The sequence below is a fragment of the Bos grunniens genome, chromosome 4 (genome assembly GCF_055505025.1).
Source record: "Bos grunniens cultivar Pamir isolate PY7600 chromosome 4, Bosgru_T2T1.0, whole genome shotgun sequence".
Taxonomy (NCBI): Eukaryota; Metazoa; Chordata; class Mammalia; order Artiodactyla; family Bovidae; genus Bos; species Bos grunniens.
This window is the reverse complement of record NC_141168.1, coordinates 105793346-105811357: the sequence shown is the minus strand read 5'-3', so window position 1 is coordinate 105811357 and position 18012 is coordinate 105793346. Positions and strand designations below refer to the sequence as shown.

Here is an 18012-nt window from a genome sequence, read left to right as displayed (position 1 = left end):
CCTATAGTTTTTGTTTAGGAGTTTTATGGTTTCAGGTCTTACATTCAAGTCCTTAATCCATTTTGAGTTAATTTTGTGTATGGTATAAGATGAGGGTCTAGTTTCATTCTTTTGCATGTGACTATCCAGTTTTGCCAACACCATCTGTTGAAGAGACCGTCCTATTTCTGTTGTATAGTTTTGACTCCTTTGTCATAAATGAGTTGACCACATATAAGTGTGTTTACCTCTGGGCTCTCATTTCTGTTCCATTGATCTATGTATCTGTGTGTGTTTTTTTTTTTTTTCTCAGTTTCCATTTTTTTTTTCCCCTGTAGTTTTTGCTTCGGCTCTGGATTTCTGTTTTATAGTTATGATGAGGTTTGTATAGAATGTCTCATAAGTTAAAATAGTCCTTTCTCTGATGATAGCTTCTTGTCTTCATTTGCCTATATGGGTTCTGGCCTTTTCCTCTCCTCTGCCACCCTTGTTTTTGTTGTCTCAAATTATCCTTTTTTATGTTGTGAGTTTATTACCAAATCGAAGTAGCTATAGTTACTGTTACTGCTTTTTTTTCCTCTTTAACATTTATGCTTTAATGTTTTTTTATTTTGTGGAAAAACCTATTTTGAGGCTTGAAAGTTCTAATGCAGTTCTGAGAATATAAAGAAGTATTGTTTTAAAAAAAAGCAAACAGGAAAGTAATGTGTAATATAGTATTATTAACTAAAGTATAGATTTTTTCAGATTTCACAAAATTTTATGCTTGTGTCCATTATTTGTTTTCATACCTTATTCAAAATTCTGCACTCTGGTTAGTTGCATAGAGCAACTCAGTTGCATGCCACAAGTTCTGATAAATTCTCTTTTCACTTTCATTCTGTTACAGGTATTTTCTAATTTTACTTGTTATAGCTTCTTAGATACACCCATCATTTAAAAATGGACATTTATTTTCCAAATACATGGGATTTTTAAAGTATCTTTACTAAATTTTCATTTAAGTGCATTCTTCTTGGCAATCACCTACTGTGTTTTTTCAGTCTTTTAACTTTATCGAGGCTTCCAGTGGCTAAGTCAAAGATCTCTCTTGATAAGTGTCACACTGCACTTGAAAATATGTAAGTTACTTTTGAGTATCTTTTGATACTGATTTCTAACATAATTTAGTGATAAGAGAACAGACTCAATATGATTTCAGTACCTTTAGACCATGAAATTTTTGCATCTTGTGTTACGTCCCTGAATGTGTTCCAGTGTCTCCTGATTTGTAGTCTCTTGAATAGAATTTATATCATGCTGTTGTGTGAAAATTGTATAAATCTTAATTGTGTTGAATTAGTTCATAGTACTTTTCAGGTTTATATCCTTCTACTTCTCTGTATGTTCATTCTATTAGTTTTTTAAAGTTTGATACTGAAACTCCCAACTAAAAATCTTAATTTTCTACTTAAAAAATAATTATAATATATTGTAGAACTATATGTAATTTTGCTCTGTATTTTCCAAGTCTCCTATAAATGTGTTATCATACTTTCATAATTTAAAAGAGAAAAAAAAAACACCTGATATAGAGTTGAAATCTTTGATTTCTGCCTACTCATCACTTTATTCAGAGTCCTCTGTACTCTTGTCTTTTGTTTCTTGTAGAAGAGCTCCTTTCTACATTTCTTGTAAGGCAGGTCTGATGTTGAACTCCTTCAGCTTTTGTTTGACGGGAAAGTATTTGTCCTGCATACCTGCATAACTTTGCTGGCTAGAGGGTCTTTGGCTGACAGTGCTTGTCTTTGAGAATTTTGACCTTTTCATTTCACTGTCGCCTGGGCTGTGGCATCTGCTCATTTCCTAGTGGTGGTGCCTTTGTCGGTTACCATATGTTTTTTTCCTGGCTGCCTCTAAATTTCATTATTGACTTTGACAATTTTAATATAGTGTGTCTTGGAGATGTATTTTTGCACTGAGGTGATTATGTGTTCTTGTAGGTTCATGGACTTGTATATCCAATTCCTTTTGGGGATTGGGAAGTTCTCAGCTATTATTTCTTCAGACAAACTATGCTTCCTTCTCAGGTGCTTGTTATCCTAATGTTGCCTTTCCTAAAAGAGTCAGATAGTTCTTACAGAATTTCTTCTTTTTAAAAAATATTTTACTTATTTATTACTGAAGAGTATTTGATTTACAGTATTAGTTTCTGCTGTACAGCATTGTGAATCAGCTATACATATGTCCACACTTTTTCTGATTATTTCCTCTTATTAGGTCATTACAGAGTATCAAGTACAGTTCCCTGTGCTGTATATTACAGTCGGGTCCTTATTAATGATCTGTTTCATATGTAGTGGTGTATGTATGTCAGTCCCAATCTCCCAGCTTATCCCTGCCCTCCCACTTTCTCTCTCAGTAAACCATAGGTTTGTTTTTTACATCTGTGACTCTCTTTCTGTTTTGTGAATAAGTTCATTAATACTTCTTTTTTAGATTCCACGTATAAGCAACATCATGATATCTGCTTTCCCTGACCTCACTCAGTGTGACAGTCTCTAGGTCCATCCATGTTGCTGCAAAGGGCATGATTTCTTTTTTCTCTTTTTGATGACCTATTCCTCTGCTGGTTCATTTGAAGTAGCAAACGTCTTTCTTCTTTAGGTAGTTTTTGGTTTGGGTTTTTTGTTTTTGTTTTGGTTCTAAGGAGTCAACAGTTTAGAAATTAGAGTCTTTTTTTGCCAGTGGGTGGTACTATAACACAAACTTTTTGTTTTTCTTAACCTTAGCTGCCTCTGGTTATGTTTGAGCCTTGGCACTGTGCACCTCTGTCACAGGTGTTGCCCATTGACATTGTTGGTGTGTTGCTGCTGTGGCATTGCTGGCATTGCCACCTGGGACACTGGGATGGTGACTGCTTCTGCTGTGTCCAGGATCTCTCAAGCCGCAGGCCCTGCCGCAGGTGGGGAGGAGCTGGGGCAAGGTTGCCCTTGCTGTGTCTGGGATTGTTGTCTTTGCAGGCAGCACTGCTCTGGGCAAGGGGTCAGAGTTGTGGGTGCCTCTGTACCTGAAGGAATGGCGTCATAGGCCCCTCTGCCACTGCTGTCCAGTTATTTGTGACCATGAGAGCCACTGTGGCCAGGAGGCTGGAGTCACATGTGCTACCTCCTCTGCTGCTACTGGCTTCCCTAGGGCTGTGGGCTCAGCTGCTGCGACCAAGTAGCTGGAATGGCAGGCACTGCCTTTGTATTCTGGAGAAGGCAATGGCACCCCACTCCAGTACTCCTGCCTGGAAAATCCCACGGACGGAAGAGCCTGGTGGGCTGCAGTTCATGGGGCTGCTAGAGTCGGACACGACTGAGCGACTTCACTGTCACTTTTCACTTGCATGCATTGGAGAAAGAAATGGCAACCCACTCCAGTGTTCTTGCCTGGAGAATCCCAGGGACGGGGGAGCCTGGTGGGCTGCCATCTATGGGGTTGCGCAGAGTCAGACACGACTGAAGCGACTTAGCAGCAGCAGCCTTTGTATTCCTCTGGTCTGTTTCCTCTGTGTGTTCCAGTCTACCCACCTTTAGGTGTTCCGATGTGTGAAACTCGGGCATCACAGCGTGTTGGGCAGAGGTACCTTTGTTGAGTGCAGATGTTTAGTGGTTGCAGATTAAAGAGGAGAGACAAAGGTAGCATCTCACTTCATCACGATGCTTTCAGTATCACTCATTACTGGTGGTGTTAATCGTGATCATTTGCTCAGTCTTCTAGATTTCTCCACTGTTAAGTTGATGTTTTTTCTTTATTGATTCTAAGACTGGGGTTGTTTGTTTTTGTCTTTTCAGAGTCTCCATTTCTCTAATGGAATTTCCAGAGTGATATTTCACATATTCTGTAAGTTGTCTTAAAAGTAGAGGCTTATTCCGTACAGACTGATTTTCAGTGTAGGTGGTTAAGTACTTCCATCAGGTGGTGGTGGTTTGGTCGCTAAGTTGTGTCCTACTCTTGTGACCCCATGGACTATAGCCTGCCAAGCTCCCCTGTCCATGGAATTTTCCAGGCAAGAATACTGGAGTGCATTCCCATTTCCTTCTCCAGGGGATCTTCCCAACCCACGGATCAAACTCAGGTCTCTTGCATTGCAGGCAGATTCTTTACTGACTGAGCCACCAGGGAAGGTACTTCTATCAGGAGGCCATGATATCTGATTGTTTCTCTTGTGTTATTCCTTTAGTTTTTTAGGTCTCAAATCTGGTTTAAAAGAAAATCAATACAGTTTATTCGTAAAAAAATCTTTGCCAGCATTTTGCTGATACTTTGATGTAATTTTATTACACTGATAGCTTATTTTTAAATCTTTTAAAGTCATATTATAAAAGATTCTGTCTAGTTTGTTCCCAGTAATTCAGTGGTATCAGTTGATTTCAGACTATAGACAAGTTGAATTCATAGGTAGAGAATAAAAGTACAATGAAGTCATAACTAATCTCTCAAAATATTTGTAATTATTATCCCTATAAGACTAGGTACCCTGGTACTCTAGGTCCTCTGCTTTTTCAAAAACTCTAGTGAGAAGCAGAATTAGCAAGCCACACTTAATTTGCCTTTTTGGTAACAATTTGTTATCATAGCATGAAGGGTAGTTTTTCTCGTTACAAAAGTTCCCTGACGTGTTTCTGTAGTTTACTGCTGTATTAGTTTCCTGGGACTGCTGTGACAAATTAGCACAACTTGGTGACTTAACAACGGAATTTTATTCTCTCACACAGTTCTGGAGGCTGTATGTCCTAATTAAGACGTTGGGGGTTCTCAGCGAGAATCTGCTTTGCTGCTCTTGGCTTCTAGAGGCTGGGGGCATTCCTTGACTTGTGGCGACACCATCCTGTGTTCACGACACCTGCTCCTCTGGCGTATCTAATTTCTCTCAGCCTCCCTCCTTTAAGAACGTGTGTGATGATATTTAGAGCACACCAGGATAATCTCCTCGGTGCAGAGATTCTTAATTTAAATACATCTGCAGACTGTGTGCTGTATAAAGTAACACTCACTGGTTTCAAGACTTGTTATCTTTGGAGGACACCATTCAGCCCACTACATCTTCTCTCACTATACTCAAAGACTCTTTCTTTGTTTGACGGCTTTCCTTATGTCTTTTTTGTCTTAAAATCTGTCTTATCTGATATATAGCTACCCTAGCTTTGTTTTGGTTTCCACTTGCATGGAATATCTTTTTCCACGTGTCTTTGTGTGTCCTTAAAGCTGAATTGAGTTTCTTATAGGCAGCATATAGTTAGGTCCATTTTTTAATCCATTCAGCCCTCTGTATCTTTTGATTGAGTAATTCAGTTTATTTACATTTAAAATAACTATTGATAGATATGGACTTACTATTGACATTTTGTTAATTGTTTTCTGTTTTGTGATTCTTTGGTTACTTTTCATTCTCTCTCCCTTTGTAATCTGAGGATTTTCTGTAGTGATATTGTTAGATTTCCTTTGTCTTTTGTGAATCTCATAGATTTTTGCTTTGTGTTTACTGTGAAGCGTATATGAAACATTTCAGATTATTTTAAGCTGATAACATCAAATGCACACTAAAACTCCACGCTTTTCACTCTTCTACTCCATGTTTTCTATTTTTGATTTCACAATTTGCACCATTTTACCATCTGTATCCATTAATAATTTTTAAATACTTTTGTGTTTCAACTTCATACTAGATTTATAACTGATTTATCCACCATCATTATAACATTAGAGTATTCTCAGTTTGGTGGCACTAATGGTAAAGAATCCACCTGCCAATGCAGGAGACATAAGACATGCAGTTCCAATCCCTAGGTTGGGAAGAGCCCCAGGAGAAGGAAATGGCAACATGCTCCAGGAAAATTCCATGGACAGAGGAACCTGGCGGGCTACAGTCCATGGGGCTGCAAGGAGTTGGACACAACTGAGCACCCTATACTACTACACTACTTACCTTCACCAGTGACATTTGTGTTTCTGTGTTTTCCTGTTATTTATTAGCATCCTTTTGTTTCAGCTGGATAGGTCTTTTATCAATTCTTGTGAGGCTGATCTAATACTCATGAACTCTTTCAGCTTTCATGTCTCTGGAAAACTTTTTCTCTCTCCTTCAATTCTGAGCTGGGTAGAATATTATGAATTGACTTTTTTTTTTCTTTTTTCTTTTAGCACTTTGCAGGCAAGAAGAAAGTAACACAATGTAGTCAAAGTACCTACTGAAAAATCTGCTTAAGTCTTATGGGTGGTGTACATAACATAACAAGTTTTTGTTGTTGTTGTTGCTCTTAAGATTCTGTCCTTTAATTTTTTATAATGCTGACTTTGAAAAATACATAATGTGAGAGTTATGAGTTAAGTTTTACTGGCAATATGAGGACTATAGCCCAGGAGATAGCGTTTCAGATAGCTCTGAGAAACTGCTCCAAAGAGATAAGGGGAAGGTCAGTATGTATGTGATCTTGGTGAAGAGGGAATACTTGTAATCAAGCACATATTTTTTGCAGAAGAGATTTCTCCTAGTCACGAGGAGCAAACATCATCATGAAGGAATTTAGTGCTTTTCTGGATATGAGGAGATGCAAGAATTGGGCTCCTGAATATATCTATGTGAAGACCTGTTCTGCCAGTTTTCCAGAGCACAGAGTGCCTCATTTCTGCCTCCACCCTGAACTCCCCTCAGGGGTGTTGAAGGTCAGCAGCTGCAGTGGCCATGACTTAGTCTTGTAGAGGTAGGTGGCAAGTGCCCATGGCAGGTGCCGGTTTGTAGTTGACAATAAGTTAATCATAGTGTGTCTTTGTCTTATGGAATTTTCTGGGATTCCTGGCTCTGGACATTTGTTTTCTTTTCCATGTTAGGGAAGTTTTCGGGCATTATTTCTTTAAATATGCTTTCTCCCCCTTTTCTGTCTTTTCTCCTTCCATTATCCCTGGTAATGCAAATATTGATTCAAAGATGTTGTACCAGAAGTCCCTTAAGCTGTCTTCACTATTTTTCATTTTGTTCCTCTGAGTGGATGAATTTCACTGTCCTCTTGTGGAGTTCACTCATCTTTTTCCCCCCCTATATCATCTAATCTGTTTCTGAACCTCTCTGTGGAGCTTTTCATTTGTTATTGTATTCTTCAGCTCTGTGATTTCTGTTTAGTATTTTCTTATATTTTTCTCTTTGTTGAAATTCACTTTATTCATGCATCATTCTCCTGACCTTGATAAGCATCTTTATTGTCATCATTTTGAGCTCTTTATAAGGTAAATCACTTATCTCCATTTTATTAATAAGGCTTTTCCCCTGGGGTTTTATCTTGTTTTTTATTTGGAACATATTTATTCATTTTCTTGGACTCCGTGTTGATTTCTGTGCATTAGATAAAACAGTTAATTTCCTCCATTCCTGAACGAGCGGCCCTGTTTAGGAGATGAAGCTTATCGTTCAACCTTCCCTGTCTTTTGTCTCTGAAACTTTTGCGATTGTCTAAGGAGCCCTCTGTGTCTTAATGGCTCTGGGTACTTGGGGTGTGCCAACTCATATCAGTGTCCCGAAGTGGGATCTCAGTCAGTACCTCGATGCACACTGTTTAGAATTTGGGCCATCAGGCAAGGGCTTTAGAGTGTGCAGATAGATCTCTTTCAGGGGAAGATTGGGAGGTGGGCGTTTCTGCCTACTCTGTCTGCACGGAAGCCCTGGATGGTGGTTACCGATTGTTCCCTCTTTTACTAATGTCCTTCTGAAACAGTGAAAGCAAGCCTAAGTGGCCACCAGAACCAGGCTGTCAAGAGAGGTGTCCTCTTGGCAGCAGCTATGAAGATTGGGACAGCAGACCTGTGCGCAGGCTGCTTTTATAGTTACTGACAACCTGGGAGCATGGGACAAGCTGGGAGTGTACCAGGATGGTGCCTGCCTATTTGCAGATCCTCAGGGCTGAGACGGGGTTTATGGGGAGAATGTCTCAGCCTCTTACCTGTTTCAGTGTGGATTTTTTTTTATTTATCCAGTATGTAAGAGTCATGCAGCTAGTTTCTGCATTGTTTTTCAGAGGGAATTGTTCCATATGTAGTTGTGGATTTGGTGTGTTTGTGGGAAGAGAGGCATTCAGGAGCCTTCTTTTGTTACCTATCATCTTTAACTGGGACCACCTCTTCACACTTCTTTGTGAAATGCATTTCTAGTTTTCTCAAGAAACATAGAGTTGCACTGAAACATATGCATTACCATGTGTAAAATAGGTAGTGGGGATTTGCTGTATGACACAGGGAGCTCAACCCGGTGCGCTGTGACAACCTAGAGGGGCGGGATTGGGGGGGTGCGGGGGTAGGGAAGATGGGGGAAGGAGGTTCAAGACGGAGGGGACATACTTATGGCAGGGCAGAGCCGCAGGAGACATGGGGTAGATCCCTGGGTCCAGAAGATCCCCTGGAGGAGGGATGGCAACCTACCCCAGAATGCCATGGACAGAGGAGCCTGCTGGGCTACAGTCCATAGGGTCACAGAGAGTGGGACACGACCGAAGTAACTTAGCATGCACGCGTGGCTGCTTCATGTTGTAATGCAGAAACCAACACAAGGATGTTAAACAATTATCCACCAGTTAAAAATAAAATTTAAAAAATTTAGATAAGCATTAGTTTGTTACCTTATTATAAATTATACCCCAGTGAAAATTTCTGGTATTTTACATTTTTAAACTTATAAGTGTAAAATTAGAAAAAATTCCAAAATATACAGGAAGAAGAAAATTATATACATGTGTGTATCCACCACCCACATTTAATACTGACATTTTACAGTATTTGCTTTAGGTTAGCCTTTTAAAAAGCAAATTGAATACTAAAAGTACAGCTAAAACTTTATCCCAGTCTTTGCCTCTGCAGAATAAGGAAGGAGGAAATCAGTGTCCTGACGTTGGTATCTCTTTCCATACTTGTTTTCATTTATTTTGAGCATATGTATGTATCTACAAAGAATATATATTTTCTATACATGTGGTCATACTGTTTATAAATTTCTTTATGATTTTAATTTATGGATCCTTTTCAACAATCTGACTACTATATGCCTAGGTGTGTCTTCATTTGAATCTATCTTGTTTGGGGCTTGCTAAGCTTTATGAACCTATATACATATTTTTCAGATATTGATTTTCCAAAAATATTTTTGCCTCATTTTCCTGTGGGATTCCACCGAAACATGTTTTTGACACTGTCCCACAGATATTTGATCTTAAGTTCATTTTTAATAGCTTTCCAGATTGGACAACTTCTCTGTTATACTTTCAAGTTCATTGGATCTTTTCTCAATGCCAGTATGCTATTAACATTCAGTGATAATGTATAACATTCAGTGTATAAACACCCACAGGAGACTTGCCTGTGGGTGTCCGGGAGTCTCTGGTGAAGGTGTGGGTCGGTGGTGGCCTGCTGCAGGGCTGGGGGCATGGACTGTAGCAGTACATGCATAGGATCTTTTGAGGGAAGTCACCATTATCTTCATTACCTCCACCATAGTTTGGCCCCAGGTAAATAGAAGAGGGGGAACACAGCTCCACCCATCAACAGAAAATTGGATTTAAGATTTACTGAGCATGGCCCCGCCCATCAGAACAAGACCCAGTTTCCCTCTCAGTCAGTCTATCCCATCATAAGCCTCTTACCCTTCTCCATCAGAGGGCAGAGAGACTGAAGCCACAATCACAGAAAACTAACCAGTCTAATCACATGGACCACAACCTTGTCTAACTCAGTGAAACTATGAGCCATGCCATGTAGGGCCACCCAAGATGGACAGGTCATGGTGGAGAGTTCTGACAGAATGTGGTCCACTGGAGAAGGGAATGGCAAACCACTTCGGTATTCCTGCCTTGAGAACCCCATGAACAGTATGAAAAGGCAAAAACATACGACACTGAAAGATGAACTCCCAGGTCAGTAGGTGCCCAATATGTTACTGAAGATCAGTAGAGAAATAACTTCAGAAAGAATGAAGAGACGGAACCAAAGCAAAAACAACACACAGTTGTGGATGTGACTGGTTATTGAAAGCAAGGTTTGACGCTGTAAAGAGCAATATTTCATAGGAACCTGGAATGTTAGGTCCATGAATCAAGGCAAATTGGAAGTGGTCAAATAGGAGATGGCAAGAGTGAACATCAACATTTTAGGAATCAATGAACTAAAATGGACTGGAATTGGTGAGTTTAACTCAGATGACCATTATATCTACTACTGCGGGCAGGAATCCCTTAGAAGAAATGGAGTAGCCATCGTGGTCAACAAAAGAGTCCAAAATGCAGTACTTGGAAGCAATCTCAAAAACGACAGAATGATCTCTGTTCATCTCCAAGACAAACCACTCAATATCACGGTAATCCAAGTCTATGCCCTAACCAGTAATGCTGAAGAAGCTGAAGTTGAATGGTTCTATGAAGACCTACAAGACCTTTTAGAACTAACACCCAAAAAAGATGTCCTTTTCATTATTGGGGACTGGAATGCAAAAGTAGGAAGTCAAGAAACACCGGAGTAACAGGCAAATTTGGCCTTGAAGTACAGAATGAAGCAGGGCAAAGGCTAATAGAGTTCTGCAAAGAGAACACACTGGTCATAGCAAACACCCTCTTCCAACACACAAGAGAAGACTCTATACATGGACATCACCAGATGGTCAACACCGAAATCAGATTGATTATATTCTTTGCAGCCAAAGATGGAGAAGCTCTATACAGTCTTCAAAAACAAGACCGGGAGCTGACTGTGGCTCAGATCATAAACTCCTTATTGTAAAATTCAGACTTAAATTGAAGAAAGTAGGGAAAACTACTAGACCATTCAGGTATGACCTAAATCAAATCCCTAACGAATGTGGGATTATACAGCGGAAGTGAGAAATAGATTTAAGGGACTAGATCTGATAGAGTGCCTGATGAATTATGGACAGAGGTTTGTACATTGTACAGGAGACGGGGAGCAAGACCATCCCCAAGAAAAAGAAATGCAAAAAGGCAAAATGGTTGTCTGAGGAGGCCTTACAAATAGCTGTGAAAAGAAGAGAAGTGAAAAGCAAAGGAGAAAAAGAAAGATATACCCATTTGAATGCAGAGTTCCAGAGAATAGCAAAGAGAGATAAGAAAGCCTTCCTCAATGATCAGTGCAAAGAAATAGAGGAAAACAATAGAATGGGAAAGACTAGAGATCTCTTCAAGAAATTAGTTGCTGAGGGAACATTTCACACAAAGATGGGCTCAATAAAGGACAGAAATGGTAGGGACCTAACAGAAGCAGAAGATATTAAGAAGAGGTGGCGAGAACACACAGAAGAACTATACAAAAAAGATCTTCACAACCCAGATAATCATGATGGTGTGATCACTCACACTCACCTAGAGCCAGACATCCTGGAATGTGAAGTCAAGTGGGTCTTAGGAAGCATCCCTATGAACGAAGCTAGTGGAAGTGATGGAATTCTAATTGAGCTATTTCAAATCCTGGAAGATGATGCTGTGAAAATGCTGCACTCAATATGCCAGCAAATTTGGAAAACTCAGCAGTGGCCACAGGACTGGAAAAGGTCAGTTTTCATTCCAATCCCTAAGAAAAGCAATGCCAAAGAATGCTCAAACTACCGCACAATTGCACTCATCTCACACACTACCAAGGTAATGCTCAAAATTCTCCAAGCCAGACTTCAACAATATGTGACCCGTGAACTTCCAGATGATCAAGCTGGTTTTAGAAAAGGCAGAGTAACCAGAGATCAAATTGCCAACATCTGCTGGATCATCAAAAAAGCAAGAGAGTTCCAGTAAAACATCTGCTTTATTGACTATGCCAAAGCCTTTGTGTGGATCACAATAAACTATGGAAAATTCTGAAAGAGATGGGAATACCAGACCACCTGACCTGCCTCTTGAGAAATCTGTATGCAGGTCAGGAAACAACAGTTAGAACCAGACGTGGAGCAACAGACTGGTTCCAAATAAGGCAAAGGAGTATGTCAAGGCTGTATATTGTCACCCTGCTTATTTAACTTATATGCAGAATACATCATGAGAAACGCTGGGCTGGAAGAAGCACAAGCTGGAATCAAGATTGCTGGGAGAAATATCAATAACTTCAGATATGCAGATGACACGACTGTTACGGCAGAAAGTGAAGAGGAACTAAAAAGCCTCTTGATGAAAGTGAAAGAGGAGAGTGAAAAAGTTGGCTTAAAGCTCAACATTCAGAAAATGAAGATCATGGCATCTGGTTCCATTACTTCATGGCAAATAGATGGAGAAACAGTGGAAACAGTGTCCGACTTTATTTTTCTGGGCTCCAGAATCACTGCAGATGGTGACTGCAGCCATGAAATTAAAAGATGCTTACTCCTTGGATAAAAAGTTGTGACCAACCTAGACAGCATATTAAAAAGCAGAGACATTACTTTGCCAACAAAGGTCTGTCTAGTAAAGGCTATGGTGTTTCCAGTAGTCATGTATGGATGTGAGAGTTGGACTATAAAGAGAGCTGAGCACCAAAGAATTGATGGTTTTGAACTGTGGTGTTGGAGAAGTCCTTGGACTGCAAGGAGATCCAACCAGTCCGTCCTAAAGGAAATCGGTCCTGAATGTTCATTGATGTTGAAGGTGAAACTCCAGTACTTTGGCCACCTGATGCGAAGAACTGACTCATTTGAAAAGACCCTGATGTTGGGAAAGATTGAAGGTGAGAGGAGAAGGGAACGACAGAGGATGAGATGGTTGGATGGCATCACCGACTCAATGAACTTGAGTCTGAGTAATCTCCAGGAGTTGGTGATGGACAGGGAGGCCTGGCCTGCTGCAGTCCATGGGGTCACAAAGAGTCGGACACGACTGAGCGACTGAACTGAACTGAACAGTCAGTGAAGATTTTTAAGTTTCCAACAGTGCATTTAAGAGTTCTAGAGTTTTTATTTGGTTCTTACAGTTTTTTACTTGTGCTGAGATGTCTCATCTGTGCATTTATTATGACCATATTTTATTTTATGTATTTAAACATACTCATAATAGCTACTTTAGAATCCTTTGCTGCTAATTTTAATGTCTGAGTCATTTCAGGCATTGTCTTTTCTCTTGATTATCAGTCACATTTTCTGTTTCTTCATGTTTCTTGTGATTTTAGATATTTTTCTGGACACTGTGATGATATATAAATTGTAGAGACATTCTTCCACTATATTCTTTCAAAGTGTATTGAATGTTGTTTCATCAAGCAGTTAACTTGGTGTAACTTGTTCTCTAAATTCTTTTTTATTTATTTATTTAATTTTATTTTATTTTTAAACTTTACAAATTGTATTAGTTTTGCCAAATATCAAAATGAATCCGCCACAGGTATACATGTGTTCCCCATCCTGAACCCTCCTCCCTCCTCCCTCCCCATACCATCCCTCTGGGTTGTCCCAGTGCACTAGCCCCAAGCATCCAGTATTGTGCATCGAACCTGGACTGGCGACTCGTTTCATATATGATATTACACGTATTTCAATGCCGTTCTCTAAATTCTGTGTTCACCTTGACAAGAACCACCGGAAGAATTATCTATTAGTTCTTTTTGCCTTAGCTGACCTTTGTCCTGGGCATACATAGTTAAGGGGTTAACTAGAGATTTTGTCAGAGTTTATTTACAGAATTTGGGGATCCTCTTTTGCAGATCTTTTTCTGAGATTTCCCTTTCTTATTTTTCAGCTCCTCCTGTTCTCCCACACTGCTGTGAGTCCTCAGTCACCTTGCAGTACCAACTGGCATCTTCCCTCAGGAAAAAAGTCATAAAAATGGCAACCTGACCCAGTGTTCTCTGCCATTCTCCGTTCTGTCAAATCCTTTCTACTTTCTGACTGGTTGCTCTCCAGCGTCTTTGGATTGCTGTTGGATTATGTTTTGTCTGGACTTCATGTTACCTGTAGAAGGGTTGGTCTGAGAGAAGGCACTCCTCACATACCTTTTCTTTTTAGTGTGGTAGAAATATATTTAAAGTTTGCCTTTTAGCCTTTTAAGTGTACATTCAGGGGCGTTAATTGCATTTACAGTCTTGTTCATCAGTTCCCACTGTTTTTACCCCAAACATTTTCTTATCCAAATAGAGACTGTGTCCCAAAAGCAGTGCATCTCCGCCCGCTCTCCCCTACCCTCTGATAACCTCTAATATACTTTCTGTCTCAATAAAATTGCCTGTTCGACATGTTTCACATGAGTGGAATCCTACAATATTTGTTCTTTTATGTCTGGCGTATTTCAGTTTTAGCATGATGTTTTCAAGTTTCATCCATGTTGTAGAATGTATCAGAACTCTTTTTAAGCCTGAATACCGTTCCATCGTACAGATAGGTTTTATGTATCCATTGGTCTATTAATATCCATTTGGGTTGTTGCCACATACTTGCTGTGGTAAATAATGGATGCTGTAATGAATATGGATGTAAAAGTGTCTGTTTGAGTTCCTGCTTTCATTTATTTAGGGTATATATCTATTAGTAGAGTTGGATTATATGGTAATTCTTGAACTTCTTGAGGAACTAACTGCCAAACTGTTTTCCACAGTGGCTATACTATTTTATATTCCTACTAATAATTATAAGTTTGCAGTTTCTTCAGATTCTCGCCCACATGTATTTTCCTTTTATTTATTTATTATTATAGTCATCCTAGTGGGTATAAAGTGGTGTCTCATTGTGATTTTGATTTTTGTGTCTCTAATGACTGACTTGGAGAAGGCAATGGCACCCCACTGCAGCACTCTTGCCTGGAAAATCCCATGGACAGAGGAGCCTGGTAGGCTGCAGACCACTGGGGTCGCGAAGAGTCGGACACAACTGAGTGACTTCACTTTCACTTTTCCCTTTCATGCATTGGAGAAGGAAATGGCAACCCACTCCACTGTTCTTGCCTGGAGAATCCCAGGGACGGGGGAGCCTGGTGGGCCACCGTCTATGGGGTCACACAGAGCCGGACACGACTGAAGCGACTTAGCAGCAGCAGCAATGACTGACTGTGTTGAGTGTCTTTTCATGTTCTTGTTGATGGTTTATATATGTTTGGAGAAATGTCTATTCAAGTTTTCTGCCCATTTTTTGAATGGTCTTTTTTATTGTTAACTTGTCAGAATTCTTTATATATTCTGGTTATTAAATGCTTATCAGACATGGTTTGCAAATATTTTTTCCCATTCTGTAGTTTTTCCACTTTGAGTGTCTTCTGATGCACAAAAGTTTTTAATTTTGATGAATCCAATTTATCTAGTTTTTCTTTTCTTGTTTATACTTTTGCTATATTTTAGACTCCACTGCCAAATCCGAGGTCATGAAAATTCACTCATTTTTTTCTAGGAGTTTTATGATTTTAGCTTGTTCATTTATGTTTTTCATCCATCTCACAGCATTAATTTCTATATATTGTGGGAGGTAGGGATGCAGCTTTCCATGTGGAAATCCAGTTTTCCCAGCAGTATCTATTGAAGAGATATTCTTTGCCCTCATTGATGGACTTGATTGCCTTTATCAAAAATCAGTTTGCCATATGTGTAAGGGTTTATTTGTGAACTCTCAGTTCTATTCCATTGGTGTATATATCTACCCTAAAGCCAGTATCACACTATTTTGATTATTTAGTGTAACTTTGTAGTAAGTTTTAAAATTGAGAACTGAATACTCCAACAGATTGTCTTGGCTATTCAAGGCTTCACATTTTCATATGAATTTGAGTTTTGGTTTTTCCATTTCTGTAAATGAATAACTTCTTAAAAAACTTGCTCTTTGGATTCTGATTACTTTAGAGATTTAATCAGGTCAATACAGACATTTAATTCACATAATGGCTTATAAAGAAGTGTCTAAACACTTGTCCTTTCTTCTGTTGAAGTACAATTGAATAGTTTCCAGTGTTTTGCTTTTATAAACAATGCCATAATGAACATTCTCTGCTTGATACTTGTCCATGTGTTGGAAAGTTTTGTTAGGACAGTAGTTCTCAACCTGGGCAGTTTTGTCTGCAAGAGAACATTGGCAGTGTTTGGCAGTGTTTGGAGACGTTTTTGACTATCAAGACTGAGGAGGAGTGCTACAGGCACGTAGCAGGTGGAGAGACCAGAAAGTGAAAGTGAAGTCACTCAGTCGTGTCCCACTCTTTGTGACCCCATGGCCTGCAGCCTGCCAGGCTTCTCTGTTCATGGGATTTTCCAGGCAAGAATACTGGAGTGGGCTGCTATTTCCTTCTCCAGGAGATCTTCCCAACCCAGGGATGGAACCCAGGTCTCCCGCATTGTAGGCAGATGCTTTTACTGTCTGAGCCACCAGGGAGAGACCGGAGGTGCTGCTAAACATGCCACAGCGGTGGAGCAGATTCCCACCCACCCAACTACAAAGCATGATCCAAATTATACAATTTGTAAATAGTACCGAGGTTGAGAAACTCTGCTCTGGGGCATATACTTAGAAGTGGGATTTATAAAGCCCTAGAATGCTTCCCTGGTGGCTCAGGTGGTAAAGAATCTGCCTGCAAAGTTTGAGACCCAGGTTCGATCCCTGGGTTGGGAAGATCCCCTGGAGAAGGAAATGACAACCCACTCTAGTGTTCTTGCCTGGAGAATCCCGTGGACAGGGGAGCCTGGTGGGCTGTGGTCCATGGGGTCACAAAGAGTTAGACACAACTGAATGACTAACACTTTGACTTTCAGGATGTGTACAGTTTTTTTGTTATTATATTAATGGATTTCTATAAAACATGAAGAAGATATTATTTCCTATTCAAGTAAAGGTTTTATTTGGAATACCTGGAATTAAAATGAAGGTTTCTTTGGTGATGCTGGTAATCCATCAGTTATAAGCAATTTAATTGTCTTAAACCAGATGAAATAGCAGCATTATCCAGAGTTCACTTAATTTGTTTACTTGCCCAGAGGGGGCACATAATTTTTTAACTTTGTGAACTGTACTTCCTGCCTGATTACAATGTTGATTTTAGAGTAAGAATCTGCTGCTAATTAATCTGTGCTGAACAATGGTTGACTGAATGAGAAAAAAATTAGTGTGAAATATGTAGAATTTTTTTTCTGACAAAGATGTTTGTTAAATATTGAAAGCTTAAAGTTTGCAAAGTTTCTCTCTGTGATTTAAATTGGTTTTTAAATTGAAGACAGAGGAATGAACCTTAAGAATTTCGAGACTCACTTTTAAGCCTGTAAGACCCATAGTTCTGCATCTGAAAATGTGATGGGATTTATGCCTGGGAACTGTGTGCTTTTGTGTACGTGCCATTTTGCATATGATTTTGGGTGGTTTATGTGTGTTCCCGAAGCCTGTTCGTGGACCACTCCTACTCCCTTTGAAACTTCCAGATTTTCAGATTCAGGACTTTGGTAAAATTCTTAAAATGCTAATAAGATACAGGGTATTTGAAATTATCACTGAGTAGTGAAGACACAGCTATATATTGTTCATGTCTGATTTGCCAAATGCATAAGACTCGGTGGTAGAATTAAGTCCTTCAATGTTAAATGAATGAATACAGATCTTATTTTAATATCTATAACCTTCATTTTTTTGTTGTTGTTGTTCTTTTTACTAGGCATATGCAGCAGTGCTGTGGCAACAAGCTAATGAAAGCAGACAAGATTCAACTGAAAAAGTGTGTTTTGGAATCTCCCTACCAGAAGAAAAACTTAATGACTTTCGTGATGAACAGATTGGACAATTGCAGGAACTGATGCAAGAGGCCACTAAACCCAACAGGCAATTTAATATCACTGAGTCTAGGAAACCAAAGCTTTAGTCTATATAATAAAGCTTAAAAAAGCATTTCAAGTTCAGAGCCCTCTAATTGGTTTTTAAAATTTGTTTCTTAAGCATTTAGGTTTTGAGAATGCCTGGTGTTAATGAAATATTCTTTTATTTGGGGATATTTTGAATGTTGTAATATACAAATCAGGATCATGAGTGGATGAAACTACATTTATTGAAGTAGTAACAGTTGCTGGATAGGATTTGTGTTTTGGACTACATAAGAAAGAATGGTTGTAAACTGG

The 18012-nt window shown here is 39.4% G+C and overlaps 1 protein-coding gene across 2 annotated transcripts in view; it reads left to right on the top strand.

The window, feature by feature from the left end:
• Positions 1-17796, top strand: part of SDHAF3 (succinate dehydrogenase complex assembly factor 3) — an 85502-nt gene extending 67706 nt beyond the window's left edge. The window contains exons 2-3 of one of the 2 annotated variants that reach the window (XM_086397726.1): positions 13683-13706; positions 17556-17796. In XM_086397726.1, coding sequence (XP_086253852.1) covers positions 13683-13706; positions 17556-17759 — 228 coding nt within the window. In that variant the 3' untranslated portion in view covers positions 17760-17796. The remainder of the gene's footprint in view (positions 1-13682; positions 13707-17555) is intronic. The other variant, XM_086397727.1, reaches the window with a different exon arrangement.
• The last annotated feature ends 216 nt before the right edge of the window (positions 17797-18012 follow it).